Here is an 18,833-nt window from a genome sequence, read left to right on the forward strand (position 1 = left end):
ACTAAGATATGCCTCAATATTGATTTGGTGCGTATTATATAGGTATACACAGGTGTTTTTGTAAGGGCAGCTGTTACCCACACAAGCCACCTGGCAGGTATGGGGAGATCCCGGTTTACACAGGAGCACCACGTAAAGATGGGCGGTGTCTGTGCTGGCTTCTCCTCCCAGTTCCCAGGCCTCCTCCAGGTCATTGTCTTTTATTCCTAAAAGCAGAACACTTGACTGGCATGGAAAGTCACTTTATCTTATGCAAATGGTGACAGTTGACATCCTTAGGCAGCCTCTGTACTTTTCCTCCCTCTGATGGACACATAAGCATTGATGTTTAGCATTCAGTCTACTTCTGCAGTTTATTGTGGAAGCAATTGTAAGTTATTCACTTGGCTTAATTTATTAAGTATCTATATTGAAACCAAGGACTTGGCACCAAAATGTTTATGTGCTTTGAGTAATTTAACATGAAATCTGTTTACTCAAAATTGCTGGAAGTTTTCTGCCATCAACTTCATAGATAGTTGGAAAATTCCTTATCTCCCTTGGGACATATGGAAGACTGATAAATCCAATATACACACTGAGTCAATGTGAAATGTGTGAAATTGGAGAAGAGGAAAAAAATTGAGAATAGAATAGGAATTAGAATTTTTACCTTTATTCTTAAAATTACATTGTGATCTCACTTTCTTGACACATTTGACTGATTAATCCGAACTTTTTCATTAGAAACAAACTAAAAAAAAAAAATCAAAATACCACCAATCCCAAGTTTGTGGAGACATCAGTCTTTTGTGGGGACATTAATCTCTTCGAGGACTAGATTTACAAGTTAGTATTCACGATCCCAGATCTCTTCCTGTGTGTCAGCGATAGGACTTTAAATAATACAGAGAAAGTTATTCCTGTGCATCATGAACACTCTTTGTCGGTATTGGAACAGTTCCTTCCTTCCTTCCTCTGCCATCTGTTAGGAGTCTCTCACTGTGGGGCTCAGGTGGGGATGGAGTCAGTGCTGAAACAAGAGGCAAAAAGAAAAGCTTCACCTGTTCTTAGTTTTGCTGAGGGCTCAATCACCCTAATCACTTAGTGTTTAGATCATTAAGAAATAAAAATTCATAGTGAATTAAGCAGGCAATTTCAGCTTACTGTTTATTTCCTTTTCCTTAGTAAATGTGTATTGGAATTGTAAGAGACTTTGAGGAAAAGAGAGGAAGATGTGAGATTTCTAACCTTAATTCAAATGAAAGATTAACCCTACAAGAGTTCTGCTTTTTTAATGCTGTTACTATAAGGCCAGCACCTACAGAAATGATTGTGTAAGGAGTATATAGAGAGGAGAGTGACCACCAGGGATTACCCAGGTCAGGGGTCTGCAGGCCTTTTCTCTAAAGGGCCAGGCAATAAATGTACCAGTCTTCACAGGCCCTCTTTGAAAGTGGCTTCTGGGGCAGCTCCTCGTCTCTGCTGCTGCAGTGTGAAGACAGCCCTAGTCAGTACATAAACGGTGGGCACGGCGGTGTTCAGTAAATCTTTATTCGTTAAAAATAGGGAGCGAGATGGACTGTAGTTTGCCAACCCCCTGATCTAGATTAAGGAAATTTATAGTCAGAGAATGAATGGTTTTGAGTGAAAAACAACTACGGGATTAAAAAACAAATCCTTAATTATGAGATTTTGTTTTTCTTTATTCTTAATAGGTGAACATTATACCAGTGATTGCCAAAGCAGATACAATTTCTAAAACTGAATTACAGAAGTTTAAGATCAAGCTCATGAGTGAATTGGTCAGCAATGGCGTCCAGATATACCAGTTCCCGACAGATGATGACACTGTTGCTAGGATCAATGCTGCAATGAATGTGAGCTGCTAGTTGAATATTGATTGTTTTACATGTGAAAATAAAACTGTAATTTATGAGTCACATTGCTACTAATATACTTCCACTTGTGTCTTCCAAAAAGACTTCAAACAAGGTGAATTTTCAGAAAGTCTGGTATGAGAAAATGTTTTATTTTTTGAGTTGGAAAAAGTATAATAAGAATATATTTTTTAGCGTATTTTCCCTCTACTCTGCTTTCACCTAAATGAAGTGATACATTTGTGAGAGTGGGATATACTTGTGGAACCATATTTAGTTGCCTTAGAAAGATGCCTTTCTAGCCTGTCTTTATAAACACAAGAAGACATTACAGCCTCCCTTGGAATGCTTTAGAATCTTAAAATCTTTAAGGAGATGTCTTAAAGCTGGTATTTATACTCCTCCCTTACAGTGTCACATGTACATACTAAACATTCATGTAACTTTTAGTTTAATGTAATTGAAGATTACTAAGTTCTTTATTTTACTTTCTTCAAGCTAACACGTTTCTTGGTTATGTTTTGTAGGATCACGAGTTTTGAAGTCAGACAGACTTAACAATATGTTCTATTGGAGTTATTAAACCTCTCTGACACTGTTAACATATCTACAAAGTTAGGCAAATACCTATATTAAGGATGTTATGAGGATTAATGATATAACCTTTGTTAAGTGTCTAACAATGACTTTCAATAGCTGTTCATTCCATTTCTTCCCTTCTCCTTTTCTGATTTTTCATACCCCATTTATATTAAGATACCTAAACTAAGTAAAAACTGACTAATGTAAATGAAGTGATCTTAATTCCTATGTATTAGATGGTTTTTACATCTAATGTTATTTCTTGTGATCTCCTAGAATAATTTTTCAGAAAGGCACAATTAAGAAACTAAATAATGTCAATTATTAAATACTAAACATAGTACTTAATACTTCTTACATTAGACTTTTCCTCTGTATTAATCCTCATCTTCAGACAGACCATCCACTCCTTGCCCCTGAATCTAGCTATTGCATTTTGTTCAGAATGTCCTTCCCTAAGGTGTTTCTTCCCACTTAGCTTATCTATCTAAAATCCCTTTCTTTCTGATCTGGCTTGGCCAATATCTTTCTGCTCCCTGTGATCTCTCACTCCTCTCAATTTCTAAGGCATTCACTATATTGGCATTAATTTGGGACTTTATATATTACTTTGTATTAGTAACATATCTATACACATACTAAATATAGATGTATACACTACATTATAGTTACATATGCTATGTATAGTGGGGGAGTAATTTCCTCAACATTATCTTTGTCTTTTATGGCAAAGATTATATTGAGGAAAATCGCACCTATACTGAAAGTTTTTAGTTTGGTTTTTTTTTTTCTTTTCCCCCCGCATTCCCAACAGCATAGTGCCTTACCTGTGGGGGATACTCACTAAATAATTTTCTCTATGGGGCCCAAAAATGACACTAGAACAATTAACACATATTCACTGCCAAGTTTTAAAATCTGAGGCATAGCTGATCATCTGATTTTGTATAGATTTGTTATTTAATAAATTATTCTCTTCTCTATTATTGTATACATAAATTTTTTTTTTTTTAGCTAGTCAGTTTTCACATTGGTGTGAGAAGATGTGATTGATATTCCAGTTCCTTTTCAGGGGCAATTGCCATTTGCTGTCGTAGGAAGTATGGATGAGGTGAAAGTTGGAAATAAAATGGTCAAAGCTCGCCAGTACCCTTGGGGTGTTGTACAAGGTAAATGAGATAAACAATGACTAGAGATATGTATGTGGCCTAGTAATCTCAAGGTTGCATTATCCTGGTTATGGTGGGCTGTCAGAGGAGTTGTCTGTGTACTATTTTAACCAGAGACTATGGGCCAGACAGAGCCTCCCCATTCTCAGTGTGCCACATGCAGGTCCTGTGGCACATGACCTGGTGCCCGGACTGTCAGAAGCTGGGAAGCACTCACAGGGCACTTTGACCAAAATTTGAACGTAAAAAGTAGTGTTTAAACGTGATACATAAACTAATTACCACTTAACTATAGGGGATAATAAACTGTCTTGTAAATTTATATATTTTTACTGATCAAAGTATTGCCAACTATTTCCAGAATAAACCAGTCAGCTAAGTGAAGTGCACCTGACATTTAGATTATTTATCTAGCATTATAATCAGTAAGTAATTAGTACTACCTGGTTCATTTACTTGTGATGGAAATTAATGGGGAATAGACGCTACTAGTACTGGTTTCTAAATGCTGCTTTTTAAAAATTGACAAATTTTGTTATTGAGAAAATGTAACATTTTTAATGTATAAAAAATATAAAAGTAATAATTGTACTTAAGACTATTGGTTACCGTAACATATTTATTTATAATCTTCTGGTCACCGTAAACATAGAAGAAGGACCATGAAAGTGTGTTCACTAATTTTGAATAGTGCCTAACATAGGATCATAAATGTATAAAAAGAATTTGATAATTATAGCATGCACAGATGGTATCCTTGAGTTTGCACAATTTACTACTTTGAAGTTTTAGTGAGATAGTGTTCCATACTCTTCTTCAGTGCTATGTGAAATGCCCTGAGGATGGTTTGTGAACTGCTAACAAAGTATTAGTGAAATAACTAGAGCATATGGTAACATAATAAATTGTATTTCTTTGTAATTTCCTGTTTATCCATTGGCTACTAAATTTAAAGCAAATCTCTTGGTCTTTCAATTAATGTTGCCTATAATACAGTGTGTATAATGCAAGAGTTTCTTCCTTGGTTACTTATATAAAATAATCATAGCTATTGTCAGATTGATCATTTTACTGTTATTTCACATGTGTTTTCATTTATTTGTTCATTCAATAAATGCTAATTGGTGCCAGGGATTAAAAACCAATGTTATTCTTTTCTTATTTTTTCTGGCTAGTGGAAAATGAAAACCACTGTGACTTCGTAAAGCTGCGGGAGATGCTCATTTGCACAAACATGGAGGACCTGCGGGAGCAGACCCACACTCGGCACTATGAGCTCTACAGGCGTTGCAAGCTGGAGGAAATGGGCTTCGCAGATATGGGCCCAGAGGACAAGCCTGTTAGGTGAGAGGGGAGTTCTTGGGAATTCAACCAAAGAGGAAGTTAGAGAGGACTGCATGTTTTTGTGTAGCCAGGATTTAGGGGAATGTGTTTTTCAGAAATTTCCCAAAACCATGAAATAGAATTATTTGATAATGACTAATTATTGTGCTTCTTGAATCACTTGACATCTTCTTGCTTTTGAAGGGTCTTACTTTTGCACCTCTGTCTGACTCAGAAGGAGTTATACAGAAGGAAGAACATGGCAAAAGTCCCCTGTTTGAGTACATGTTGACATGAATACTTGAAGGAAAAAGCCCTCATTATTTGGATTTATTTTTGTATTTATCTGAGACAGATGAAATTATATTTAACTGTTATCATAAAAGGAAGTTGGAGCACAAATCATATTAAATAAACTAAAATGCTATCTGTTGGTTTTTCTCCTGTGAAAGTTTTGGAATGAGTGAAACTTGTAAAGGAAGAATGGAGAGTACTTGTAGGGAGCCAGAGATTAGATTGTTTCTAACTTACAGCACCATTATAAGAATTGTAGAACCTGAAGACCTTTTTGTTCTATGAGATAGGGCATTAAATGTTGTTATAAACTTCCTTGGTAATTTTATGTGGTGCTATATCCCTGACTTTCTTTTTTTAATTAAGATGTGTACACATGAAACTCTAGTCTTTAATGTACTCCAGCAAATCTGATTTGGCATAGCATTCCACAACAGTGTTTGCATGGAGAAAAGCATGAAATCCTTGGGGCAAAGTCTATTTTAAACTCTGTTATGAGACTGAGGATTCCTTTTCCATTGCATTGTTTGTATTTCACCATTTTCCCTGGCTATTAGCACTTACCCCAGAGTAAACACAGATGGAAGGAAGAAGAGGGCATCCAATCAGTGTATGACCTTTTGGAAGACTTAATCATAAATGAAGTTGAATTTTTAAATTTTTTAATCTATGTATTTAATTAGCATTTTAGCTTCCGGTAGCATAGTAAATTAAGAACTATATGTACTTACTACCCCCCGCCCCGCAACCACCAAATTCAGGCATGCTGTGCTCTGGTTGTGGGCCAATCATTCTGGTAAAACAACTTTTTTCATTATATTATCTTCACTAAAGATTAACCATCTCAAGTTGACTTCCCTAATGTTTCCCAGAGGAGGCTTCACTTCTCATTTCTTCCATGTCTCGGGGTAATTCAGAGGTCTCTGCACTGAGGAGGCAAGGATCCTGAGCAAGAGCAAGTGGGCAGCTCTGAAGTCCTCTCCAAGGAGAGGGGTCCAGGTTGCCTGGTGGATCCATCGGCAGTCACCTGCGGATGATTAAGAAGCGCAGGGTCAGAATTCCCAAGCAAAGACCTAGGAATCTACATTTCAAAATTTTCAGTCATTCAGCAAATAATTGTCATTTATCTACCATTTCTTGGGCATGATGCTAGTCACTGGGTATGTGTAGGCATTGTGGGGTCAAACCAGATCTTGTCCTTGTAGACCTTCTGCTGTGGGCGTGGGAGGAGGACACTCTGGGCCTATGTGGAGAAGAGAGTATGGGGGTGGGGAGATCAAGTTAGGAGGCTGCCATAGTAGTGCAGGCCTGAGAAGGTAGAGGTGTGGACGAAGGTGGTAGTGATGGAGGGGTGAGAAGTATATTTAGGGTATGTACTTGAAGTTAGAGTCAATAGGACTCCCTATATGGGATTTAAAAGAGAGAGAAATCAAGGATCACTTGAGTCACTATTTTGACCTGATAAATGGGGTGACTGGTGGTGATCTTTATTGACATGAGCAGGATGGGAAGGGATGGGATTGGAAATTGAGAGTTTTGGGAACCGTTAAATTTAAGCTGCTTATTAAATATTAAGGTGACGAATTTGAGTAGGTTATTACATAGATGTTTCCAGAGCTCAGGAGGAAGGTAAGGGTGAGTGAGTACTTTGGGAGTCAACAGTGAATAATATTAGGTAAAATCATAAGTATTTTTTAAATATTTATTTGTAAGGCTCTGGGCTAAGTGCTGAGGATTTAGTATTGTATTTCATGGAGTTTACATTCTTGTAGTTGAGGCCCCCAAATTAAACACCTATTGCACAGTAAATTACAGCTAAGATATGTGCACTACAGAAGTAGACAATGTATAATGGGGGGGGCCCGATTTAAGCCAGAAAATTAGGGAAGACTCCTTTGAGGCAGTGACTATTGTGAACTGTAATAACTTGGGAAACACAAAGCAAGACCCATGCAAAGGCTCAGAACACAGAGGGAGAATGGCATCTTTACCACCGGGAGGAGATGAGTGTGCTGGAGTTCCATGGGGCCAGGACTGCACTAACATGAGACTGGCAGAGCAGGGGGGCAGGAGCCCTGGGGGCCCTGGTGAGGATTTGGTCATTGTCCTAAGGGAAAGACAGAGTCATTTTAGAAGTGATTACCATATTTCAATTTTAAAATTCACTCTTGGCTCCAGTGTCAAGAAGGTATTGAAGGGGTGTGCAAAGATGCTTAGGAGAGTATTTCCTGGACTAAAGTGATAACAATGAAAATAAAGAGAGCTGGACATATTTGAGAGGTGTCTAGAAGGTGAAATTGGAAGAGTTTAATAGTTGTTTGGATATAAGCAGATAAAAAAGCAGTAGGCTAGAAAGAGATTTCTGGTCTCCGAGACTTATGGTTTCATGGCTAGGTGGATGATCACTGCATCTATCAAGATAGGGGGTAGCTAAAGGAGGACTAGCTTTTTTCTTAGGCTGCCAGGGGTAGGCACGATGGAGATCATAAGCTTCGCTTGGGACCTGTTGACTTTGAGTTTCCCTGAAACATTCAAGTGACAGTGTCAAGTAGGCACTTAAATTTATCTGGATCTCAGAGAAGTGCTGAGCCAAAGGAAAACACTAAAGAGTCATAGGCATTTAGGTGGTTAATTGAAAATATGAGCAGGGTAGAGACTCCCTGGAGAGAGAAGCCCATCTGGAAAGAAAGGTGTCTGGGCAATAGCCTGGAGTCACTCTAGCATTTGTCAGCTGGAGGAGCAGGGAGGACACATTGAGAAGGGTTGGGTGGAGGAGGACGAAAGCCAGCAGTGTCACGTCTTAGAAGTGAGTGAAGAGGGTGTCGAAACAGGGAGCGTGCTGCTGTGTTGAAGTTGAGTCCCAGGTCTGTGCTGTACAGGTACAGAGGCACTTCTTTACAGTTCTTTGAAAATAATTAAGACCACTCTGTGTTCAATTAAAAAGGGCAGTGGTTAGTGGGCCACATAGGCTAGGACTTACAGATTCACCAGGAAGGCTTAGAACAGGTGGAAACCAGTCTCGTTCCAGCTCTGGGAATGGAGTGAATGAACTGAAACCATTGCCAGCCTTCTTTGTCCACTGCTCACAATTCACAGTCCAGGGAAGGAGCTTCTAGTAGGTCTAACTTAGGTCACCTTCCCATCTCTTGATTATCAGTGGGCATGAACCTGATTACTTGTCCCACCAAGCTGTGTCCCATGGGGGAGAGGTGGCTCCCCAAGAGATAATTGAGACAATAGAACAAGAGAAGATGGACAGATGGTGGGCAGTCTGGAATCCTCGGTTGTCCATCACATATACTTATGGAGCATTTCTCCAGTTTGATAAGCATCTGCTCACTGCTCAGGTGAGAAGTGGGAAAGTAGAAAGGGAGGTTCTTCAGTTTAGGCCAGGCTCCGGTTGGGTGGGAACAGTGGCTAGAAGCTGCTTGCAGAGAACCAGCTAGAAAGGGGCAGCTAGGTGTGTGCTTGGAGGCTCTCCCCTTCTGGCCTGTTCTTCAGAGCAGAGACATCTCCTGCTGAATTTGTGGACTTCTTGAGTCAAGTTGAGGCAAAGTGTCTCTTCTGGTGCTTTCTCATTTGTAAATAAATGATTTGATAAGGCTTCTGTAGTTTATTACAGCCTAACGTATTAGGAAGCTTTTATTTTTTATAGTTTCAAAAAGTTACATTCTATTTTCTGAGGAATGTTCCCCATTTAATTTGGTTGGCATGTAAACTGTCTCTCAGTATTATATCTATATAGCAATAAAAAAAAGTTACATGAACCTGTCAGGGTGACCTTTATTTCTGTGTACTTCCCAGCCCCCCTCTTTGCCAGATCTTCAGTTTGTTTTTCCATTTACATTTGTTGAATGGTTTTGCTGAGTCATAGTTGGTATCCTAATCTACCAACACTAGTCAAGTGCTTACCAAGAAGTCCACTTAAGTAAGTGGCATTATACTCTTACAGTTTTAATTAACTGATCTTAATATTTTTATATTAATTATTTAAACCATTTGAAACATGGTTTTATAAAACTTTTTAAATCCCCAAATTTAATAATTTCAGATTAATGTAACTAATCTCTTTCCCATACTCACCTTTAGCATTTCAGTACGAAATCACTGTCATTGAAGTGTGGGACCTATAGCTTTGAAAAGAAGATTTCTCTAGTATTTTAGAGTTGCTTAAAGGTTTGACATGGTAAAATTTTATGTCTTTGCATCTCTTAAGAAATAAATAGTTAACTTACTTTGTACAGTTCACCGTACATTTGGAAAAGGTTCACCACGCTTGTTAGAACTGTACATGAAACACAAATAAACAGGTCCCAAGTGAAGGCTTAAGGACTTTTCTTAATGAGCATCTGAGAATTTTTTTTCTTCTTCTTCAACTTTAAGTCATTGTGATTTTCAGCGATAATATTATGTTGGCCTTAAAGATTCATGACAGCAAGCTACCTTTATGCTAGAGAAGAGAGTAGTATAGCAAGAAAATGTTTTCAGTGTTTAATATTAGAAGTGTTTTGGGTCTTTATTCAGAAGTTTGGTGATGTTTTCATAACAGACAGGAACTTAATTCTTGTTTATATCAATTAGCTTATGAGAAAACTAGTTGGGAAAACTGGTTTCATTCATTTGCTTAAAGTCACAGTTTCCAAGAACCTATGGAGGATGTTAAGTGAGGACTTATTGTACTTTTGCAAGTTTATTACATCATCTTTTAACAGAAGAGTAGTAACACAAATACCTATTTTAGTCTTCAAGAGACCTATGAAGCCAAAAGACATGAATTCCATGGTGAACGTCAGAGGAAGGAAGAAGAAATGAAGCAGATGTTTGTGCAGCGAGTAAAGAAGAAAGAAGCTATATTGAAAGAAGCTGAAAGAGAGGCAAGTACACTGGTTTGATGCGATTTGTATTTTTTTAGGTATTTTATTAATTTGAGAGATTTATTTTAAGAATTTGGTTGAGATGCTTTTGTAGGCTACTTGTCCATTTAAAAGTAGCTATTCTAACACGTAGTCTTTGAATACAGACTTTTAAAAAAGTCATAATCTGAAATCAAATCAAAATCTTGCCCTTTTGAGCAAATCATCTTCCATTAGAGTGATTTACCAAGGACTTGTAATAGACTAGGTTACTAAGAAGTGTTTTAAATATTATATCTTCATCATGAGCCATAAACATTTTAGCTGTGGCTAAAACCTTTTCTGAGAATCGTTGGGGTGGTTGTTTGCCATGAAATGAGTAACTGAGAGCTGTGAAGTGGCTTTTCTTTGCATTTGAACTCAGGCTTTCTGGATGCAGTTTGATGGTCTAGATGACCTTGGAATAGCCTTGGCACAAAAAAATATCACCAGTCAACTTTCATGGTTTTGTTTGCTTTTAGTTCTTCAAGCAGCGGTTTTAGTTTTGAGTTAAACTATTTTCTTTAGACCCGTGGGGCTAACCGCAATGGTGCCTTTTAAGTAAACAGCCACATTTAGAATGAAGGTCATTTTGCTGCAAAAGGGAATTTGTAAGAGAAGACAGAAATGTTAATATAAATAAACTAGATAATACAAGAGTTCCTAAAGAGTTATCTGTAATTTAATTTTGCAAATTTATTATTTTTCAAGTACATTTGTACTTGCTATTTAAATGAACCCTACAGGAAATGGTTTTGTAAAGTAAATAATCTATTAATTTACCTTATTTATCATTTGAATTATAATGAAAAAATTCTGTTGAAAAAGTTCAAACAACAGAAAAGTTGAAAGTATTAGGGTTCCCATGTCCTTCTCCACACCTAAGAAAATTAATAGGAATGCCATAATCTTAACCTAATCTCCAGTTTATATCCTGATTTCTCCAATTACCCCACAATTGTCTTGCCTTTCATTGTTTATTTTTGTTTGGTGATTTTTCTGTGTTTGTTTTTGACCTAGGATTCAATCACAGATCACATATGGCATTTGGATATTATGTTTGTTTAGTTTCTTCTTTTTTATTCAAGAATTGTCCCTACTTTGGAATTATTTTTAAATACAAACATTAAGGAAGAAGTTGTGATAAGTACAAAATAAGGATGATGGTTTTTCTTTTAATTAGTAGATTCATCTTTAAGGCCATATGGAGAGTAAAACTCTTCTAAGAGTTTGTTTCTTATATGTCATGCTTCTTAGTTTTACCAATTAGAAGAAAGAGAATATGTAGACGTAGTTTATAGTTGATTTTTAATTTTTAAAATCCCACATAAGAATATTTTGCTTAAATGTGTATGTATTATTTAAAAGAAGATTTCAGGGAGACCAAATGGTTGGGGGGAAAAGATAAATACTATTTGTCGGTAGGTGATTTGTAGATTTTTGTTTATTTTTATAGTTGAGGTGCCTCTTTTTTTTTTTTTTTTTTTTTTTTTTTTTTGACACAGAGTCTCGCTTTGTTGCCCCGGGCTAGAGTGAGTGCCCTGGCGTCAGCCTAGCTCACAGCAACCTCAAACTCCTGGGCTTAAGCAATCCTCTTGCCTCAGCCTCCCGAGTAGCTGGGACTACAGGCATGCGCCACCATGCCCGGCTAATTTTTTCTATATATATTTTTAGCTGTCCACATAATTTATTTCTATTTTTAGTAGAGACGGGGTCTCGCTCTTGCTCAGGCTGGTCTCGAACTCCTGAGCTCAAACTATCCGCCTGCCTCGGCCTCCCAGAGTGCTAGGATTACAGATGTGAGCCACCGCGCCTGGCCTGAAGTGCTTTTTTTGTTAAGAGTATATATTAAACAAGTGATGAAACTAATTTAAAGCGAAGGCATCAACCACCAAAGTTGTCACAAGAGTTCTAAACTTTTAATTATGTAGCTTTAGAGACAGTAGATTTCAGGGACTTGTTGAGCTAATATTATAAGGTACATCATGACCATTTTGACACTGTGAAGCCAATACTGTTCCTGCTCAGAGCCTGGGTCAACCTGGTGAAGAAGTCATCCAGTCACTAATCTTTATTCCACAAGACCAAGAATCATCAATTGAAGGACTAAAGGGACTATATAATTTATGGTCTTGATTAGGAGGGCTGTAGAGGGAGAGGAAGCTTATTTATAATTATATTGGAACAACAGGTAGGTATAAACCAGGCCTTTTGCAGGCAAACTGGGACAGTTAGTCACCCACTACTTGGCTGCTAACATTTTAAAGCTATTTATAGCAATAAGATACTGGCAGTCACTAATAAAAAGATACCACCCTAAACGTTATTTAATTCTGTATTACAGAGCCTTGTTATTTAAACTATCTTTGCCAATATTGTGATGAAACAAATATCCTTAATTTATCTTTTGTATAAATCTGGATTTTCATATTTAGTTAGCTCAATACAAGGCTATGTAGTTAGATGACAGTATGTGAACATTAAATGACTAGAGTAGGGAGACGCACAGAACTAATGAAGTCTCCAAATATGGTTGACATGTTATGTTCCCTACACCGTTATTGAGATAATTCTAGGTGAACTCAGGAGGCACGTCGTTTATGACACACAGATTTCCCATATGCTATAAGCCCTCCCCCACAAGAAAAAGTATAGTTCATATTTATCCCTCAGATTACATGACCATCATCAAGGTATTACTATTTCCCAATTTTATATGTCAGTCTATTTCTTGGTATAATTTTTTCATTTAACATTTATGCCACTCCTATTTCCAAAAAGTATTCTAGGTAATTTACAATAAAAAAATGCAGCCACCTTGCAACTATGATCATGAGGAGAATAGGAGCTTTATAATACAGGGCAAGAAGAAGGCACTTGCACAGAGGGGCCACTGAGAGCCTTGGGTTGAGGGAACTTTTAAGTGAACAGATGGACTGGGCTCTGACTTCCAGGCAGGCAAGGCAAAAAGGGACCCCAGTGAACACAGAGCTTAGATTAAAGTTGTCTACTAGCTCAACAAGAGAGAAATGTTTTCTCTAGTATTCATTTCTAACTTCTAAAAATGGATACTTTTAAAAGAACCATTGAGTAACGGAATGTATAGTATTTTCAGAAGTAGTGTTTACAGATGACACAGCATTGTACAGCAGTCCCTTTATCCTTGGTTTCACTTCCTAAGGTTTCAGTTACCTGCAGTCAACCATGGTCCAAAAGTATTAGCAAAAGATACTTTGAGAGACAGAGAGAGAGAGAGACCACATTCACATAATTTTTATACAGTATAGTGTTATAATTGTTCTATTTTATTAGTTTTTGTTAATCTCTTACTGTACCTGCTTTATAAATAAAACTTTATCATAGATATGTATGTAGAGGGAAAAAAACATAGTATATATAGGTTTGGTACTATCTGAGGATTCAGGAATCCGCTGGGGGTTTTGGAATGTATTCCCTGCAGATAAGGGAGGGCTACTACAGCATATTGGCAACTTAATCTTGAGAGAACTGGTGACTAATTATCAGCAGCACAAAAGATCCCTTGTTTTTAATTTTTTGAGTATTTGAGAATATGTTTGAATTAATTGCTTGTCATAGTGAATAATGGAACCATGAGTGTATGCTTCATGTACATGCACTGGATTATTGCTATCAAAAGCTGCAAACTTCATGTCATGTGAATAATAGTCACATTCACACCTTCCTCCCCATTGCCCTCTTTTAAATGTTTTCCTCATTGACTTTTCCTGGAATTTTTAGTCAACCTCACAAATGATGTAGGAAGTACTCTGTAAACTTTCAAGATACTTCAGTATGCATAGAAAGTATGCAGCCTCCATTTAAGTAACCAGATATATCTCTGTTCACATAATAGAAACCTGCCCTGCCCCTTAGGCTCCCTTCCAGGCCTTACCCCTCACCCTGTTCCTCTGCCACACTTTGGGGGTACACTGCCTGTATTTGTGCCACTGATTTGAATGACTGCTAAAGGAGGCCCACCCTTTAAAAATACACACACACATACATATACACACACACACACACACTCACACTGATACTTATGTATCTTTTATAAAAGCAGAAACCGTTTAAGCAAATGCTAAGGAACTGATGCCTCTGAAAAGGCATCTGGAATAAAAGCATCTTAGGTTAGAAAAGCCTTACTTAATCATCTATTTCAACCTTGGCTCCCTTTGAATACTTCTATCAGGGACTCACTGGCTCACAGGACAACCTATTACATATTTGGAACATATTATTATAGAAATGCATTAGACTGGAGTTCAGCTATCTCTGGTTTCTACCCTCAGCCTCTGATTTTTAATGAAGTATTTTCTCAACTATTATATGCCTTCTTTTCTAGATACCAGGTCCTTGTTTTTTACATGAATATTAGGTTGCTACCCAGAACTGAAATATTAATCTCAGGATTATATAACCAGACTAGAAGACCAAAAAACAAGTTATCTTTTTTGACATAGATTCTAGATGCTGTGCTTGTATTGTTGGCAGGCATGGCACATAGCTGATTTACATGGAGCCCGTTTAAGTCCATAATTTTCTTTTTTTGAGGTAAGCCACAATTAAACCAGGTCCACCTACTTTATTCCTTGTTCCTTGACTCTTTGAACTTGCATGATGCAGAACTTCACGTATATTCCATCTCATTACTGGTTCTTCCACATCTTTTAGAATTCTTTCATGAGTAGCGTGCCTGTGCTAGGTGCTGGGGGTATAAAGATGAAAAAGACGTAGGTCCTACGTTATCCTCAGGGAGATGTTCATGGCTGCGCTGGAGCTCAGCACACAGCGCCTTGGCTACCCAGGGCGCCGCTGGAGAGAGCTTCCTTTTTTGTGTTAAAACTCAATGCCAGACATCAATCATGGCACAAATGTTAAATAGATTATCTTTTTTTCCCTTGCTGTCCCAATTTTCTTAAAGCTTCCTTTTTATCTGTTAGCTGTTTCTAGAGTTTTATGTCCTTCCTAACTTTGAGAAATATGCCCTGTATGATCCATACAGGACATTCCTTAACTTGTGGAACAAAACAAAGTCAAACATGGGCCTGCCTGCCCTAAGATGACATCCAGGATGACATTGTTTCCCTCCTATGGTTTACCAAGATGATTTTCCGTCCCAAGGAAATGAAATTTTACTGAATTGTGTCCTTTAGATATTTTTTTTTTTACTTCTGCTTTTTTCACTTAAGAGAAATCTCATGTAATGTTGTAATACAAACTTTTGCAAAACTCATTTTAATAGCTGTGTAGGGGAAGAATAACTTCCATAGATTCTAGTTGGAATGGATGCTGTGTTCGCCATGTTCTTAGATTATCAAGAGAAAATTGAACAGAAGTTTATTAACATGTATATTTCACATATACATGGGAGACACAGTCAATGAGTGATTTTCAAAGAGGTGACTTTGAATTGCAGCTTATATAGCATCTTCAATGAAGAACAGGAAATTTTTACAGCAGTGACAAGACAAAGGAAAAAGACGTTTGAGTCTCTAGGGGCAGCAACTTGGAGGAAGGCAAATAACTAGCAAATAATGGCTCGTTAGCAAAGCTGGTTAATGTAGATTCCTATGGTACCATCCTAGGCCTAAAAGGTTCTACAGGGTTCTACAGTTGTCTTTGGTGGTTAATAGTGGTGAACCTGTATTCTCCCTGGGGGGAGGGCAGGGGGCACCATCCCCTTTGTCTTTGTAAATCATGTCCTGCCTTTAGGCAGATAGAGGGAAGGCAGAGAGCTCTCTCTCCTGCTGCTGCTTAACTGCCTGCATATTGGGGTGGCCCATTCTGGTCTCCCACAGCTGCATTGAGTGTATTTAGCATAAACTTACACTTTGACTTTCTCTTTATTGGATACTTAGGCTGTTTTTTGCCAATATAGTGCAAATTCTATGGTGAGTGTTTTTATATACAAAGCTTTCTCTGAATTTAGAATTTCTTTAGTTTAGATTTCAAGAAGTTGAATGACTGTGGAAAAATATAATACACTTTTCAGGTTCTTGACGTAAGTTGACAATTCACACTTGTTTTCCAGTGAGGTTTCCCAGTACAGTTTTCAATAACTGACTATACGTGTTAATCTTTATTTGGAAAAGAGGGTTTTAAAAAAAATTTTTTATAATCTCCTTCTGTACTTTGTGTCTCTTATTTTTATTGAGCATGGATTTGAGGAACTTAAGAGGCTTTGTGGGGAAAATGTAAAGAGAAAACAAAAACTCTAGGAAAAGTTCAGATGTTTTAAAAAGATTTTTTATGAAGTTATGGTTTTTATTCGATTCGGTTAAAGCATTTTTTGCATGGGAACTCATTTAAAATTAAAGTTCCCAAGGCAGTTTCATAGGTAAACTTTTACCAGGAGCATGCACTGCTGAGCCTGGTTAGGCAGGCTGCGGTGCCGCGGATCGCGAGGCTGGGCGGCCCCGGGCGTGTGCTGCCGCGCAGTGTCGGGAGCGTGAATTGCACTCGTGTTTCCAGCTGCAGGCCAAATTTGAGCACCTGAAGAGAGTTCACCAAGAAGAGAGAATGAAGCTTGAAGAGAAAAAGGGAATTTTGGATGAAGAAATAATTGCCTTCTCTAAAAAGAAAGCTGCCTGTGAGATATTCCAGACCCAGTCCTTTCTGGCAACCGGTAGCAACCTGAGGAAAGACAAGGACCGCAAGAAGTAAGCGTCCCCAGCCACCCTGCCCCGCTGCCGCGCCCCACGTCTGTCCCCGGGCCCTGTTGGGTCTCCTAGCGCTGCTGTCTGTCTTACTTGCTCCTCGTCCGCCTCCTGCACCTAAACGCCAGCTCCTGGAGAGCAGAGGCCTGTCCTCTCGTGCGCTGCAGCCTCTCCAGCGCCCAGAGCAGCACCCGCACAGAGTACATGCTCAGTAAATATGTGTCAAAATGAATGAATGAGTGAACAAAATAAAAATACATCACAATGTAAAAAGGATCAGTTAACTGGGGGAAGAAATTAGCTGCTCTTACTTCATAGCCCAGCCCTGGCCCTAGTACACAGCTAATGACTGCTGACCTACCATGAGTTATTTTGAATTTCATGTCTAAATGGAAGCTGTGCACTTTGTTGGGGAATCATAGACATAAAATATAGCATTTTATTTAAAAATCCCGAATTCTTAGGCTCACTTTTTTTTTTAACAAATTCTGATACTGATTTTGTGAGAATTTTTATTTTAATAAGGGTACCGGGCTGTCGATTTGAACTCCTGTGCATTGATGTCAGAGCTTCTGAAACCAATTGTGGACGTAAAGATGCAGAGGAAGGTAGAGAGGGCCACAGTGCAAGGGGGCCGCCATGAATAGCATTGGATGGTAATCTCAAGGCTTGTAGGTTTGGGGTATGTGTTAAAATCAGTTACCACAGTTTTAGAAAATAAGTTTTTTTTCCTTTTTGATAATTTCCTTCAGTGCTTTGTGTTCCTCATTTTATTTCTCCCACTTAAAATGTCCTTGTCAGTTTTAACTATTTGACTGTTGTTCAAAGTCAGTTTTAACTATTTGACTGTTGTTGAAATTCACCATGACCTGTTCTGTTCAGAATGGGCCTCTGTGGGCCTCTGCTTTGGTTCACTTCAGCTACCTCCATGTTAGCTGCACCCTGTCCTCCTGTGTTCCTCACAGAGCAGCACTTCTTCTGGTTTAATTTTCTCACTGCATCTATTTCAAACTCAGCATTTTCAGAATATTATAACTCAACTTCAGAATATTTAGGAAATGTAATCTTGGCCCATGGTCACTTCCCATTTTTTAAATGTGGAGAAGTAAATCCACAGATTTTGGTGGATTTAACTGGCCTATAGATTTTATAGTTAGTTATTTGGGAAAAAAAGAATGGATTCCCTTGTGTGATCTTTTAATGTAAGCTCTACTGGGCGTGGATCTTTATTTTGTTAATTGACGTATCCATCCCCAGAACCTAGACCAGTGCCTGGTACATAGTGGGCATGCAATTATTTGTTGAAAATTAAATATGATAGTATAATAGCTGTATTTTGTTAAAGCATTGAATCTCAAAAGGTAAACTATAAATATCATTTATTACTGCTTTTCAACATGCTTTGTATTATAAAGCTAAGGGATCTTTAACCTTCATATCCCGTGTTACCAGAATTAGATTTCCAATTTTTTTCCACATATGAAAGACAATATACATTTACTTTGTAAAAATTATCACCCTGCTCCACTTGAGAACCATGCTGTTGTTTGGAAAATCAGGACCAAACCCATAGTTTTTTGAGCTTTTCAAGACAATATGATTTGGTGTTTTGGGATTTTTTTTTTTCTTTTTCAAAGTCCTATAACTAGGTATCCTATTATATATCCATGTATATTTGCTCATTTCTAGCTCCTATATGGTTTTTTATTATACCAATCAAAATGTTTTTCTTTCTTTCCAGCTCCAATTTCATGTAAAACAGAAGTTCCAGAGCACAGAAGGTCATCACAAACAGAAGTTATTAAAAAACCAAAAGTGTGCTTTGATTTTCTTGCCATTTTTATTTGCTTTATCACTTACTTTATATTTCTCAAATGGCCACAGTTACTGACACTTATGGAAAAATACTTTTAAATATAAGGTCAATACATAAGCCAAAGTGGATGATGTATAGGTTGAACATCCCTTATCTGAAATATGAAATGCTCCAAAATACAAAACTTTTCAACCACATGACATCACAAGTGGAAAATTCTA

General features: G+C 37.7%; 1 protein-coding gene across 2 annotated transcripts in view; it reads left to right on the forward strand.

The window, feature by feature from the left end:
• Positions 1-18,608, forward strand: part of SEPTIN10 (septin 10) — a 57,050-nt gene extending 38,442 nt beyond the window's left edge. Inside the window, exons 6-11 of one of the 2 annotated variants that reach the window (XM_069495160.1) lie at positions 1,698-1,859; positions 3,514-3,610; positions 4,786-4,954; positions 9,969-10,101; positions 16,612-16,799; positions 18,538-18,608. In XM_069495160.1, coding sequence (XP_069351261.1) covers positions 1,698-1,859; positions 3,514-3,610; positions 4,786-4,954; positions 9,969-10,101; positions 16,612-16,799; positions 18,538-18,553 — 765 coding nt within the window. In that variant the 3' untranslated portion in view covers positions 18,554-18,608. Of the gene's footprint in view, positions 1-1,697; positions 1,860-3,513; positions 3,611-4,785; positions 4,955-9,968; positions 10,102-16,611; positions 16,804-18,537 lie in introns of those variants that run through there. The other variant, XM_069495161.1, reaches the window with a different exon arrangement.
• The last annotated feature ends 225 nt before the right edge of the window (positions 18,609-18,833 follow it).

The sequence above is a fragment of the Eulemur rufifrons genome, chromosome 19 (assembly GCF_041146395.1).
Source record: "Eulemur rufifrons isolate Redbay chromosome 19, OSU_ERuf_1, whole genome shotgun sequence".
Taxonomy (NCBI): Eukaryota; Metazoa; Chordata; class Mammalia; order Primates; family Lemuridae; genus Eulemur; species Eulemur rufifrons.